Genomic DNA, 12,957 nt, shown 5'->3' with positions numbered 1-12,957 from the left:
TGGAGTTTATGGTTCCTGATTTCAGCCTAGCCCAGCTCTGGTCATTGCAGCCATTTGGGGAGTAAACCAGAGGATAGAAGTTCTCTATGCCCGACAGAGACAACGGAATGTAAGCACTCAAAGTTGGAAGGAGAGGGAAAGAGGAGAAAGAAGACTTTGGGTTTAATGTTCAGGTTCTCCTTTGGTGCAATCATGGGGCAAAGCCAGAGGGCTGATACCCTGAGTTACAGAGCTTTTCCATGGGAAAAGGGAAAGCATCCAGGGGAAAGAACTATGCAACTTGCAAGAAATCTGGACAGCAAGATTCTCTCTGGAACAAATGCCAAGAAGGAGATGAATTATTCAGTGTGGGGAGACATGTCATTCAGAGAGAAGCAGGATGAAGAGAAGTGTTCTCAGCTGCACAGGGCTTTAAACACGTGCACGCACACACACACACACACATGCGCACACACATGCATGCATATGCATACTGCTGCACACACCCACTTCCTGCCATGGAGAGAGAAAGTGTCTGTTTAATCCAGGCCCCCCTGGAAATTCTGGGTGCTTTTCTGGCCTGCAACGTTTCACCCTGGGCAAACGCCAAGAATGTAAGCTGGGAAGAGATGTCCCCATTCAGATGTGGCCAGGACTTGGGGGCCTGCCTGGAGCTCCCAGCCCCCGCATCCTCCAATGAAGCAAGTCACCCCCACGCAGCCAGGGGCAGGGGGTACAGGGCACGGTCCCTGCTCCAGCTTCTGTGTCCGGGGTTGCTGCAAAGCCCCATCGTGAAATCAAATGACCCAGAGCCTGGAGGGGCGAAGGGGAGGGAAGGAAGGGCTCCCATCAAAAACTAGTTCTGCCTCTTCTTAATTACAAATCTCTGAAGCAGCACAGACCTTCCACAAGGTTTCACAACAGGCACTCCTACTCCTGGACAAATGGCCCGGATGTGTCACCTTGGAGACAGGTGAGTTCTGCCAGGAGCACTTGACAAGGCACACACAGGTGCACCTGTCGGTGAAAGCGAAATATAATCCTGGGAGCTGGCATCTTTGGCGTTCCCTGGGGACAACTACCAGGCAGCTACTGCTTTCCTGTAGGACGAGATGCACGGCCAGACCGGGCATTCAGTATTCAGACAGTGTCTTTTCCAAGGCGGCAGCTCGGAGGAGGAGCGGAAAGCCTTCTGCCAAGTCTAACGCTGGGTGGCGATTCTCTTGGGGCCTATCTTTCACGTTCCCAGTGCTTCCCACAGGAACCTCTTTCCTGCCATCCAGCAGGACGCCGGCTCCCGACGCCCTCCCTCCTTGGGCTGGCTGGGCAGGATCACTTTCTAAAGAGCCCTCCAGACTGGGAGCCAAGAACTGTCCAAACTTTCAGCGGAACCTCTCCTCCCGGCCAGGCTGGTTCTTCCTGCCCCGGGCTGTTTTACATGCATAGTTCCCATAGCTGAGATTGCACAACTCCTGATAGCACACCCACCCCCTCGCCACTTCTGAGCAGTCCCCACATTGCTTGCACCTGGAAGGCCAGGAGCGGCAGGAAGAAGGAGCCAGGTTTAGAGTCCCTCCTTCCCTCCTTTAATTCATTTGGGGGCAAATACTTTTATCCATCCAACCAACACATCTACGGAAGGTAGCAAAGAACCAGCTCACAAGTTAGGTGAGGTAAGCATGGGGTGAAGCTCACAGCACACCTGTGAGCCCCAACCAGAGGGGTGCAAAGATAGGGCAGTGCCCTTCCACACTCAGGCAACCCAAAAGGGCATGAGGATCAAACACCAAGAGGTATGGGGGGTCCAGGGAAGTCTCTATGAGGAGGCGACCTTTGAAGGGAGTCTGGCAGGCAGGTTGGGGGGGTGGCCAGCCCTGGGGCGATGTGGAGAAAGGGCAATGGGAAGAGCAAGTGCACAGGCTCCTGGGTGGGATGATGTTGGTGAGTTTGCAGAACAGAAAGAAAAGCTCACGTGGCCAGAATGAGGTGCACTGGGTGAAGCACGCGACATGGGGAGGAGGCAGACGCCTGGGTTCTGGGGCTCTGGGCTTCTGGTAGAGACTTCGGATTTTATTCTTTTGAGTGCTACTGCTATGCTGAGCTATGCAAAATGAGCCAGAGAAGCATCTGGGCACACCCTCCATTCTCCTCCTTTCACCCTCTTTTCCACCAACCCACCAAGCAGCAGCAAAGGGGAACACGCACACAGCAGTCCAGTCCTGTGCTAGGCACCCCGGGGGCTCAGATGCTACAATAAGCCTTGTCTCTGCTCTCAAGAGCAGAGGCTCTGGCTAGGAAACACGGCTTCCACTCCAGACATGGCTGGAAATAACTCCATGACATTCCATAACAGTGTGCGTGGCTATGATGCTTCCGGAGGCTGGGAGCCACAGGTAATTAGAAGATGCAGGGGGAACTTAATAAGACACAGACTCAGGGACCAGCACTGTGGCGCAGCGGGTTAAAGCCGCTGCCTGTAATGCTGGCATCCCAAGTGGGTGCTGGTTTGAGTCCTGGTTGCTCCTCTTCCAATCCAGTTCTCTGCTGTGGCTTGGGAAAGCAGTTGAAGATGGCCCAAGTGTTTGGGTCGCTGTACCTGCATGGGAGACCCAGAAGAAGCTCCTGGCTCCTGGCTTCAGATCAGCGCAGCTCCAGCCATTGCGGCCAACTGGGGAGTGAACCAGTGGATGGAAGACCTCTCTCTCTCTCTGCTTCTCCTCTCTGTGTAACTCTTTCAAATAAATAAATAAATCTTTAAAAAAAAGTGTTATAGATATTTTATAAATAAATAAGACACAGACTCAGCAGGAGAGCACGGAGGGAGAGACTGCAGCAAAGGGCTGTAACCAGAGACGGCTGGAGACAGACGGAGTCCAAGAGGAAGAAAGAGAATGGCGGTCAGCTTCACTATCAAAGATGAAGCAGGGTAAATGTCACCCACACAGGCTGGGGAAGAGGATGCTGGGCTGAGACCCAGGCTCCGCCTCTTCCGAAATCATGGGTGTATGTTCTGTGACCTCAGTAGGAGGAGTTACCTTCTCCCTGAAACCTATGGAAAGTCCCAATGTCATAAGGGTGCTGTGGGAACAGAATACAGTGAGTCATTCAACGTGCTCGGCATACAAGCCTGAATAAACACGCACCATAACATGGTCTGCAGAGAGAACTGCGTGCAACGTGAGGATCACGTCACAGCACCTCAAGTCCTTAGCACGTTAGCTGTCACCATCACCACATCACCACCGCTCTGCATGCCAGGAGCTGCACAGTGGTGGCTAAAACTCAAGTGCTCCAGAGCCAGCCTCCTGGGTGCCAGTACAGACAATGCCCCCTTGCTGGCTCTGTCCCCATGGGTGTGACCTCTGACCTCCCTAACTTTTGCTAGCTCATCTGTGTGCTGCGGAAGCTCACAGCAGCCACCTTGTGACAACGGGCTGTGTAGAGCACACGGCACACGCGGCTCAACCATCAGCTGTTGCGATGGGCTGGGTTGAAAACTACTACTTTCATGACGGGCAAGTGGAGGCACAGTCGTGTGCAGACTGGCACAGCTGACGAGCTCTGCCCTGCACTTCACTACCTCCCTCAATGGAGGAGCTGGAGCTGCTTAGCTCCTCTTTTTGGAAATTAAGCCAGAGAAGTTAGGTGACAGTGGCTCTGGATATCTGCCCTTTGGAGGAGGCCTTTGACCCAGCAGTTTGCAAGTTCTCTCTCTCTTGTTTAAACTATAGCCATCTGTGCCTCCTGCTCCAGTCTAGACCACCTGTCTTCACATTCTGGCTCTTTGACCCCCAGGCCTCCTTGCTTCCTCACTTTGGTTGGGCTGGTTTATCCAGAAGCTTCCAGGCCCAGTCACTCCCAATCCTGGAATTCTTTTATAGGGAAAAGAGGAGGAGGGAGAGCTGCAGGGAAGATCCCAGATTGCTCTTCCCACCCACCCTCTTCCTGGCTTTCAGGCTGGGTGCCCACAAATCAGTGGCTCTCCTCTCCCTACCCAATTTCCGACTGAGTTTTGGGGATGACACAGCTGCACCCTTGGGGCCAGGTCCTTTCCTCTGCCCCCTAGTCAAGTCTCTATGCCCAATCACTGCCCCACGTCCTTAGCTCCCCGGCCATCTGTGTTGTTAGTCCTCTCTTTGTATACCTGCTGGGACTTAAGATTACATTCTGAGAGCCAGATCATAGGTTAGAGTAGGCTTGACTAATTCACTACCTGGCGAACACATCCAGCCTAAAGCTATGGGTGTTTATCTACTACAGGGCTGCATTTTTAGAAAACACTGATTTGTTGTTTTGCTTAATTTTATGTGAAAGGCAGAATATGAGAGAGAGGGAAACAGAGAGCAAGCAAGCATCCTTCCATCTACTGGTTTGTTCCCCAAATGCTTACAACAGCTGGGGCTCAGCCAGGCTGAGTTTGGAGTCAGGAACTCCATCTGGATTTCCCTGATTGGGGGCAGGGACTCAAGCACTTGAGCCATCATCTGCTGCCTCCCAGGATGTGCACTGGCAGGAAGCTGGATGAGAAGCAGAGTGGCTGGAACTGGCACACCAAAGAGGATGCCGGTGTTGCAAGCGGCAACTGAAGCCACTATGCCACAACACCAGCTGCCAGGGCTGTATTTTAAACATGGCTTTGGGGACAGTGCTCTCTCCTGTTTTACACCTGCTTCCTGTCTTCTCAAGTGGCCGCAGAGTAGTGGTTAAGAGCGCAGGGTTCAGGACACAGAGACTCCCTGGGTTCAAATCCAGGCTCTGCCATTTTCTAGTTATGTGACCTTGGACAAGACAATTAAAATTTTCTGTGGTTCAGTTTTCATATTTGTGACACAGGAAAAAACAATAATGCTTACTAAGCACTTACTATGCACCAGAAGCTGTACCAAACACTTCATACTTAACTCACTTGGCCCCCATAGCAACCCTTTAGGGTAGGTCCCATCGAGACTCAGCCCACAGCATTGTTGGAGGAATAAATGAGATAAGAAACAGCACTTGAGTACACAGCAAGCACTCAGTCCACGTGAGTGATTCATTACGTACACTGCTGTCTAAATCAGGCTGCTCACACGGAGGAATTAAAGGTGGTGAAAACTAAACTGGATCTGATCAACCAAGCCCCTTGCTTTGCCAATGAGACCACTGAGGCTCAGACAGAAGAGACGCCCAGAGCCACCCAAGGATACAGGGAAGGCACTGAGACCTCATGACCAGTCTGAAGCCTGCATCTCACTGATGACAGCAAGAGATCAAGTGAGCCTGCTGCTACCCCTGATTCCATCTACAAGGCAACAAGCGTGTGAACAGGCCCAAGAAAGAGCCACTTAGCGGCACATTCCTGAGCTATCTAACCCTATCACACACAAACGAAAATTGTCCCGGGCTGGGAACCAAGGTAGAACTATGATGCTCCCCTTCCAGGCTAGATGAGGGTGGGCCTGTGCTCACTATCTCCTGGGAGGCGACTCCTTGAAAGCCCAGCTGTCTCCCACTCCCTCCCCCTCCCCCTGTTTAAGATTTATTTATTTGTTTGAAAGGCAGTTAGATACACACAGAGAGATCTTCTACCTACTGTTCACTTCCCACACATCTGCAATGTCTGGGGCTGAGGCTGGGCCAGGTCAAAGCCAGGAGCCAGGAGCTTTTTCCAGGTCCCCTACATGGGTGCAGGGGCCCAAGCACTTGAGCCATCTTCTACTGCTCTCCCAGACCATCAGCAGGGAGTTGGATTGGAAGCGTAGCAACAGGAACTCAAACTGGTGCCCATATGGGATGCTGGTGCCACAGAAGGCAGCTTAACCCACCATGCCACGGCGCCGGCCCCTACAGAAGTTCTGTTCCCTAAAGAAAGGGCCAATGGAACCAATGGGACTCAGTCCCATTCTTCATGGCTGTGTGATCTCAGCCATTCCTTCCCCAACTGGAGCCTCAGTTTCCCTACAGGTATAAAGCAGTCAAGAAAACCTGCCTCCCAGGGTTCATGCAGGGATTAAATGACCTAGTGCATGGCAGTGACTCAACACTGCACCTGGCACACAATCCCTTGGGACTCTGCGAGCACTCAATTCTCTGCTCTGCTCCACGCAGTCCTGCAAGTTGGATGTCCAAGGCCTCGTCCTAGGTGCTGGCCCCTCCAGAAGCTTCCTCAGCAACACAGTGCAAGTCACAGCCTGCCTTTCGCTGGAACTTGGCCATCCCAGAATCTTCTACTCCCTGTATTCTGTGCCTCATACCCCAAGCACACAAGCCGAGGAACTGATCCTTACAGCAATACAGCTGGCCTGGGAAGGATTCCCCAGGATCCTGTCTGCCTCGCCGTCCTCACTCCTGCCTCTCAACAGCACAGTTTAGACCAATCCCAATGACACAATGATCACAGTGACAAGATCTGGGTTCCAATTCAGACACTGCCCTTGGGCCAGGCGCCCACCCTCTCTAGGCCTCACTTCCCATCTACAAACCAAGAGAGCTGGCACATGACCCTCTAAGGCCTTCTCTGAAGTGCCAGCCTGCATTAGTCCAACACTGAAAATCAGGGAAGCAAGGGCCAGGCATGGACCCTACGCTCCATGTGGAAGAAATAGATTCCTGTATCTCACAATATTTCTGTGAGAGGTAAGCACTGTCACCCTCACTTGCCCAATAGGAAACTGATGCTTTAAAGTAATGTAATAATAATAAATCATTATTCATCACATGTCTACAAAGTGCTAGGTACAATCTATAGTCCCTTACGTGGACTCTATTTCACCAAATCTAAAATACATATTTTAAATCAAAAAAAATTTTTCCAAGTTTACTCATCTATTTTTATTTATGTAAAAGGAGAGAGAGAAAATAAACACACCGAGAGAGAGAGCGAGCGAGAGAGAGAACGCGCATACATCTTCTACCTGCTGGTTCACTCCCCAAATGCCTCCAACAGCAGGGGCCAGGACCTCCACAACCATCTAGGTAGATGGCAAACCCAGCTATGTAAGCAATCAATCGCTGCCTTCCAGGGTGTGCACAAGCAGAAAGGTGAATAGAAGCAGAGGCAAGAATCCACCCCAGGCACTCAGACATGGGATGCAGGCACCCCAAGCAACAGCTTAACTCACTGTGCCACTATGCCTGCCTCTTTTTAAACTGTTTGTTTATTTATTTTTCTTTAATTTGAAAGGTAGAAAGATGAGAAAGAGAAAGAGAGAGTATCTTCTGTGTGCTGATGTACTACCCAAATGCCTGCAACATACAGGGCTTGTCAGACCAAAGCCAGGAGCCTGGAATTCCATCTATGTGTGTGGCAAGGAACCAAGTACTCAAGCAATGATGTGCTGCCTCCCAGGGTGCACACTAGCAGGAAGCTGGAGGCAAAGCAGAGTACCCAGGCCTGAAACGTTTTAAAACACATGCAGCATGTCTGAAATTGGGACGTGTATGACTTCTGCTGGCATCTTATCACCACTGCCAAGCAGGCTGAGATCTGGGTGGAGCCGCCACCGCCTGGGGGTACATGGATATCCAAGGCATCAGCACTGTCCCTAGGACAACAGGCATCATAGTCTTGGGATAAATCCCAGAGACCAGAGGAGCACTTCTGAGCCCCAGGAACCGCCACGGGGATGCACAGAGAGGGGGAGGAGGCAGTGAACAGACCCGTGTAGCCACATTCCCAAAGCAGGAGTCCAAGGAGGCTGACTGTGCAGACTTGCCAAGCTGGCTTCAGAGCCCTGCAGCGAAAGCTCTGAGCTCCTCCGTGAGTCCCACGCTCAAGGGCTCGGAGGCCAATGTTAAAAGCACAGACTTCAATAACTCAGTTAATACGTGACTCCAAAGGACTGAATTTGGAATGGGAAGAGTTCTTAGGAACAGGGCAGCTTTGTTCCTTGTGTGCCTTTGTTTTTTAGCATGCTTAAAAGGGATACACAAATTTGTTTTTAAAAGTCTAAGTTTAAAAGATTTATTTCAAAAAGTAGGAAATTAAAATTCCAAGTAACTGAACGACACTAGGTCCAGGCCAGCATCGCACTACAGCAGATTAAGTCACCGCTTTGATGCCTGCATCCCATTCGGGAGTGCTGGTTTGAGACCCAACTGCTCTGCTTCCCACCCAGCTGCCTGTTAATGCATCTGGGAAAGCAGCACATGATGGTCCAAGTCCTTGGGTCCCTTCTACCTACACGGAGTCCCAGATGGAGTTTCTGGCTCCTGGCTTGAGCCTGGCCCAGACCTGTTTCAGCAATGTGGGAATTGAACAAGCAGATGGAAGATTTCTGCTTCTTCTCTCGCCCTTCCTCTGTCACTTTTCCTTTCAAATAAATAAATAAAATAAATGTTTAAAGAGAAAAAAGACAGATATTGGGGTTATAGTTGAATTGGCAGTATTTTTTTTTCTTATGGCACACGAAATAATGCTGCTTTCACTAATACCACGTTTGTTAATAAGCCCAAGCCAAGAAAAACCCCAATGCCCATCCCCAGGCAAAGGGGCAGACAGACACGGAGCATCCAACCACAGAAAACCACGGAGCGGCAAGGAACCAGTGCTGAACACTTGCAATAAGACAGGATTACAAGCCGGCGCCATGGCTCACTAGGCTAATCCTCCGCCTTGCGGCGCCGGCACACCAGGTTCTAGTCCCAGTCGGGGTGCCAGATTCTGTCCTGGCTGCCCCTCTTCCAGGCCAGCTCTCTGCTGTGGCCAGGGAGTGCAGTGGAGGATGGCCCAAGTCCTTGGGCCCTGCACCCGCATGGGAGACCAGGAGAAGTACCTGGCTCCTGCCATCGGATCAGCGCGGTGCGCCGGCCACAGCGCGCCAGCTGCGGCGGCCACTGGAGGGTGAACCAACAGCAAAAGGAAGACCTTTCTCTCTGTCTCTCTCTCTCTCTCACCGTCCACTCTGTCAAAAAAAAAAAAAAAAAAAAAAAAAAAAAAAAAAAAGACAGGATTACAGAAACATAAAACTGGGTAAAAGAAGCCGGGCTGGGGGCAGAAACTATCATCTTCTATATAATTCCCTTTATAAAGCAATTCAGAAAACACAAACTAACCTACAGGGGCACCAAGCAGCTGCCTGGAGATTGGGGGAAAGGCATTACAAAGTGGCACAAAGAAAGTCTAGGACATGACATGAATTTTGGTTATATTGATTATGATCATAGGTCCACAGATGTGTGTGTGTGTGTGTGCACCAAAATTCATCAAATTGTATCCCTTAAATATGTACAGTTTAGCAGTGCTGCGGCACAGCAGGTTAAACTGCCTCTTGCAATGCCAACATCCCATAGCAGAGTGTTGGTTCTGTTTCCAATCCAGCTTCCTACTAATGCACCTGGGAAGGCGATGGAAGATGGCCTGAGTATCTGGATCCCTGCCGCCCACCTAGGAGGCCCAGCTGGAGTTCCTGACTCCAGGCGTTGGTCTGGCCTAGCTCTGACTGTTCTGGGCATTTGGGGAGTGAAGCAGCAGATGGAAGATCTCTCTGTCTCTCCTTCTCTCTGAGGCTCTCTGCCTTTCAAAAAAAAAAAAAAAAAAAAAAGTAAAGTTGAATGTACTATAATAACCCTTCAATAAAGTCATAAGAAAAACACAAAGCAGAATCCCCTATTCAAAGCAATATATTAACTCAATTAAAATCTCATAAATACCATCACTGGCTCCATTTTACAGACGCGTGAACAGAGGAACAGAGAGGCTAACTAAGTTATCCAAGAACACACAGCCAATCACATATCCAGCTGGTTTCTGCTACTGAGTGGCCGTGATGAGGCCCCTTCCCATTCATGGGCCACAGTTCCCCCACCCCACACAGTGATTGCCAGGGACCTTTCAGTCCTGACTCTCTCTACCTGCAGGACTTGTTCGAGGTCCTGTAGCCACAGAGGAGGGGGTGCTCCTGGGCACTCAGACACATCCCCGTGCTCCCCTTATCTGCACGTATCCATTCTCTGAACACACACACCCACATCTCCTTTTGGCGCAGGTACACAGCAGGTGCTTCCTCAGGGATCACTGTAAGACGCCCACGCTAAGCTGAGCTGTCATCGCATCCTACAGGTGTCCTGCCAGAGTCCCTGGGAAACATGACACTGGTCCCCCAGGGCACCCACCCAGGTTTCCAGGGCCTTCGTGCTTCCTGTCCTAGGTGCCGAACTGGCACATCCAAGAGAGAACCAGCCAGCACTGCCTGGCTACATGTGTAGACTCCACCCCACCCCCACCCCCTGCAAAGAAACCTTTTATTTAAGAAATACAGACTTCATGCACTTCGTAAGTACAACTTTTGGAATATAGTGATTTTTTCCCACCATACCCACCCTCCCACCCCTCTTCCTCCTCCCTCTCCCATTCTCAGTCGCATTCTCCAGTAAGATCCATTTTTGATTAACTTTACTTAGTATAGAGTTGGTCTTCTGTGTATAAAGAGTTCAACAATTTGTGTGCAGATCTTAAGTCTGAAGATTCCTAAGCCTTTTTTGTTTTTAATATTTATTTACTTGTGCCGGCGCCGTGGCTCAATAGGCTAATCCTCCACCTTGCGGCGCCGGCACACCGGGTTCTAGTCCCGGTCGGGGCGCCGGATTCTGTCCCGGTTGCCCCTCTTCCAGGCCAGCTCTCTGCTATGGCCAGGGAGTGCAGTGGAGGATGGCCCAGGTGCTTGGGCCCTGCACCCCATGGGAGACCAGGAGAAGCACCTGGATCCTGGCTCCTGCCATCGGATCAGCGCGGTGCGCCGGCTGCAGCGGCGGCCATTGGAGGGTGAACCAACGGCAAGGGAAGACCTTTCTCTCTCTGTCTCTCTCACTGTCCACTCTGCCTGTCAAAAAAAAAAAAAAAAAAAAATATTTATTTACTTGTAAGGCAGAGTTACAGAGAGTTATCTGCCGGTTCACTCCCCCCAAATGACTGCAGAAGCCAGGGCTGGCCCAGGCTTATTATGTCAGGAGCTTAGAACACCATGGTGGTCTCCCACATACGTGGCAGGTGCCCAAGCACTCGGGCCATCCTCTGCTGCGTTCCCAGGAGCATTAACAGGGAGCTGGACTGACAGCGGAACAGCTGAGACACAAAAGCAGTGTGCTGATATGGATACCAGTGTCACAGTGCTGACTCCCCCAGTGTTTGCCGATGACATCGTGGTGGGCAGACACCCCCTGCCTAGCAGCTTGCCTTCTCTGTCCATCCACCAGCTATTTCTTTGGTTGTCGAGACCACAGAGGCCTAGAATAACCGCTTACAGAGGACCTCTGCACTGGAGTTGAAAGAAAATGGCTTGTACTTCTGAAAAGCACGGTTTTCTTTTCAAAGACAAAAGTAGAGCGTGGTTCCCCGAAGGGAAGCCCTACCTGCAGGTCAACGTGGAACAGACGAGTTTGGAGAAGAAGGAAGTTGGGTTAAAGTCAACTGGGAAACAAATGAGCAATTAAAATGGCTATTTTGGGAAGCCCTGGAAAGAGGCAGATACAATATGAATTATTCATTCATTCTGCTAGGATGGCTTCTGGGCACTGTCCTTGCCACTGCTTTCTCTGCTCTCTTGTTCATTCAGTCGCTCAAGCAAACAGAAAGGGAACACAATACTCCACCACCCCGCTCCCAAACACACACACACATGCCAGGTTGCCTCTCCAGATGGTGGGCCACACGGAAAAGAAACTCACCCACTCACTGGCAGATGCTTCCAGCTCCTGTGCCAGGGGAGAACGTATGAATTTCCAATTGGCCCAAGAAGAGAGACACAGAGACAAAGCGAAAGAGAAAGGCACACACACACAGGTCACGAGAGTGCACGGGTAGTGTGACAGAGAATATGCGATATTTGTAACATTCCACATGCTTCCCAGCTGCTCCGCTGCTGACCTGGATGTTCAAGAGGCAAGGGGTAGTGTCTGGGGGATGAGCTGATTCCCCGGTCCTCTCTAGGACCCAGAGAGTGGCCCTGAGCTCACCTAAGGCCTGGCAGCAAAGGAGGAACCCAGCAGGCTGCAGGATGTGAGCGAAGGGGACTTGAAGGCACCTGCCTTCGTCCTGCCTGCCTGCGGAGTGGCTCTGTGACCTCACATCTTACATCCAACCCAGGTGGCCTAGGCGAAGTCCTTTCCCCTCTGTGGGTCTCAGTTTCTCCACCCATGAAACAAAGGGGGTTAGACCCCAGCCCAATCACCCCTTTCAGGTCTGGCCTTCCAGGTTGCCATTTAGTTATAAAAACCTAGCATCTGGGCCGGTGCCGCGGCTCACTAGGCTAATCCTCCGCCTGCGGCGCCGGCACACCAGATTCTGTCCCGGTTGCCCCTCTTCCAGGCCAGCTCTCTGCTGTGGCCAGGGAGTGCAGTGGAGGATGGCCCAAGTACTTGGGCCCTGCACCCCATGGGAGACCAGGAGAAGCACCTGGCTCCTGCCTTTGGATCAGCGCGGTGCGCCGGCGCAGTGCGCCGGCCGCAGCAGCCACTGAAGGGTGAACCAACGGCAAAAGGAAGACCTTTCTCTCTGTCTCTCTCACTGTCCACTCTGCCTGTCAAAAAATAAAATAAAAATAAAAACAAAACAAAACCTAGCATCTGGGGCAGGCGCTGTGGTGCAGTGGGATAAACCACTGCTGGGGATGTCTGCAGTCCATGTGGCAGTCCCGGCTCAAGTCTCAGCTTCTCCACTTCTGATTCAGCTTCCTGCTAATGCACATGAGAGGCAGCAAGTGACAGCCCAATTACTTGGAGCCCTGCTACCCGCATAGGAGACCCGGATGGAGTTTCCAGCTCCTGGCTTTGGCCTGGCTCAGTCCTGGATATTGAGGGCATTTGGGGAGTGAACCAGCAGATGCAAACTCCCTTCTCTCTCTCTACCTTTCAAACAAATAAAAATAAATAAAAATTTAAAAACAGTAAAACTCTAGCACCTAAGAGGTAACAGGTTCTCTTAAGAATCTGGTGTCAAACCTTAGAGAATAACAATGTGCACACACACTCAGTTCTTCTAATAAGCTGTGCCACTGCACCCTC

The 12,957-nt window shown here is 51.2% G+C and overlaps 1 protein-coding gene across 4 annotated transcripts in view; it reads right to left on the bottom strand.

Annotated features, from left to right (window-relative positions):
* WWC1 (WW and C2 domain containing 1) overlaps positions 1-12,957 on the bottom strand; it is a 176,518-nt gene that overhangs the window by 100,353 nt on the left and 63,208 nt on the right. For 2 of the 4 annotated variants that reach the window (XM_070075804.1, XM_070075805.1), the window contains exon 2: positions 8,733-8,861. The exons of the other annotated variants lie outside the window; for them this stretch is intronic. In XM_070075804.1, the coding sequence (XP_069931905.1) occupies positions 8,733-8,861 (129 nt within the window). The remainder of the gene's footprint in view (positions 1-8,732; positions 8,862-12,957) is intronic. 4 annotated transcript variants of the gene reach the window in all.

Source organism: Oryctolagus cuniculus, chromosome 6 (genome assembly GCF_964237555.1).
Source record: "Oryctolagus cuniculus chromosome 6, mOryCun1.1, whole genome shotgun sequence".
Taxonomy (NCBI): Eukaryota; Metazoa; Chordata; class Mammalia; order Lagomorpha; family Leporidae; genus Oryctolagus; species Oryctolagus cuniculus.
This window is presented reverse-complemented; position numbering and strand designations above follow the sequence as displayed.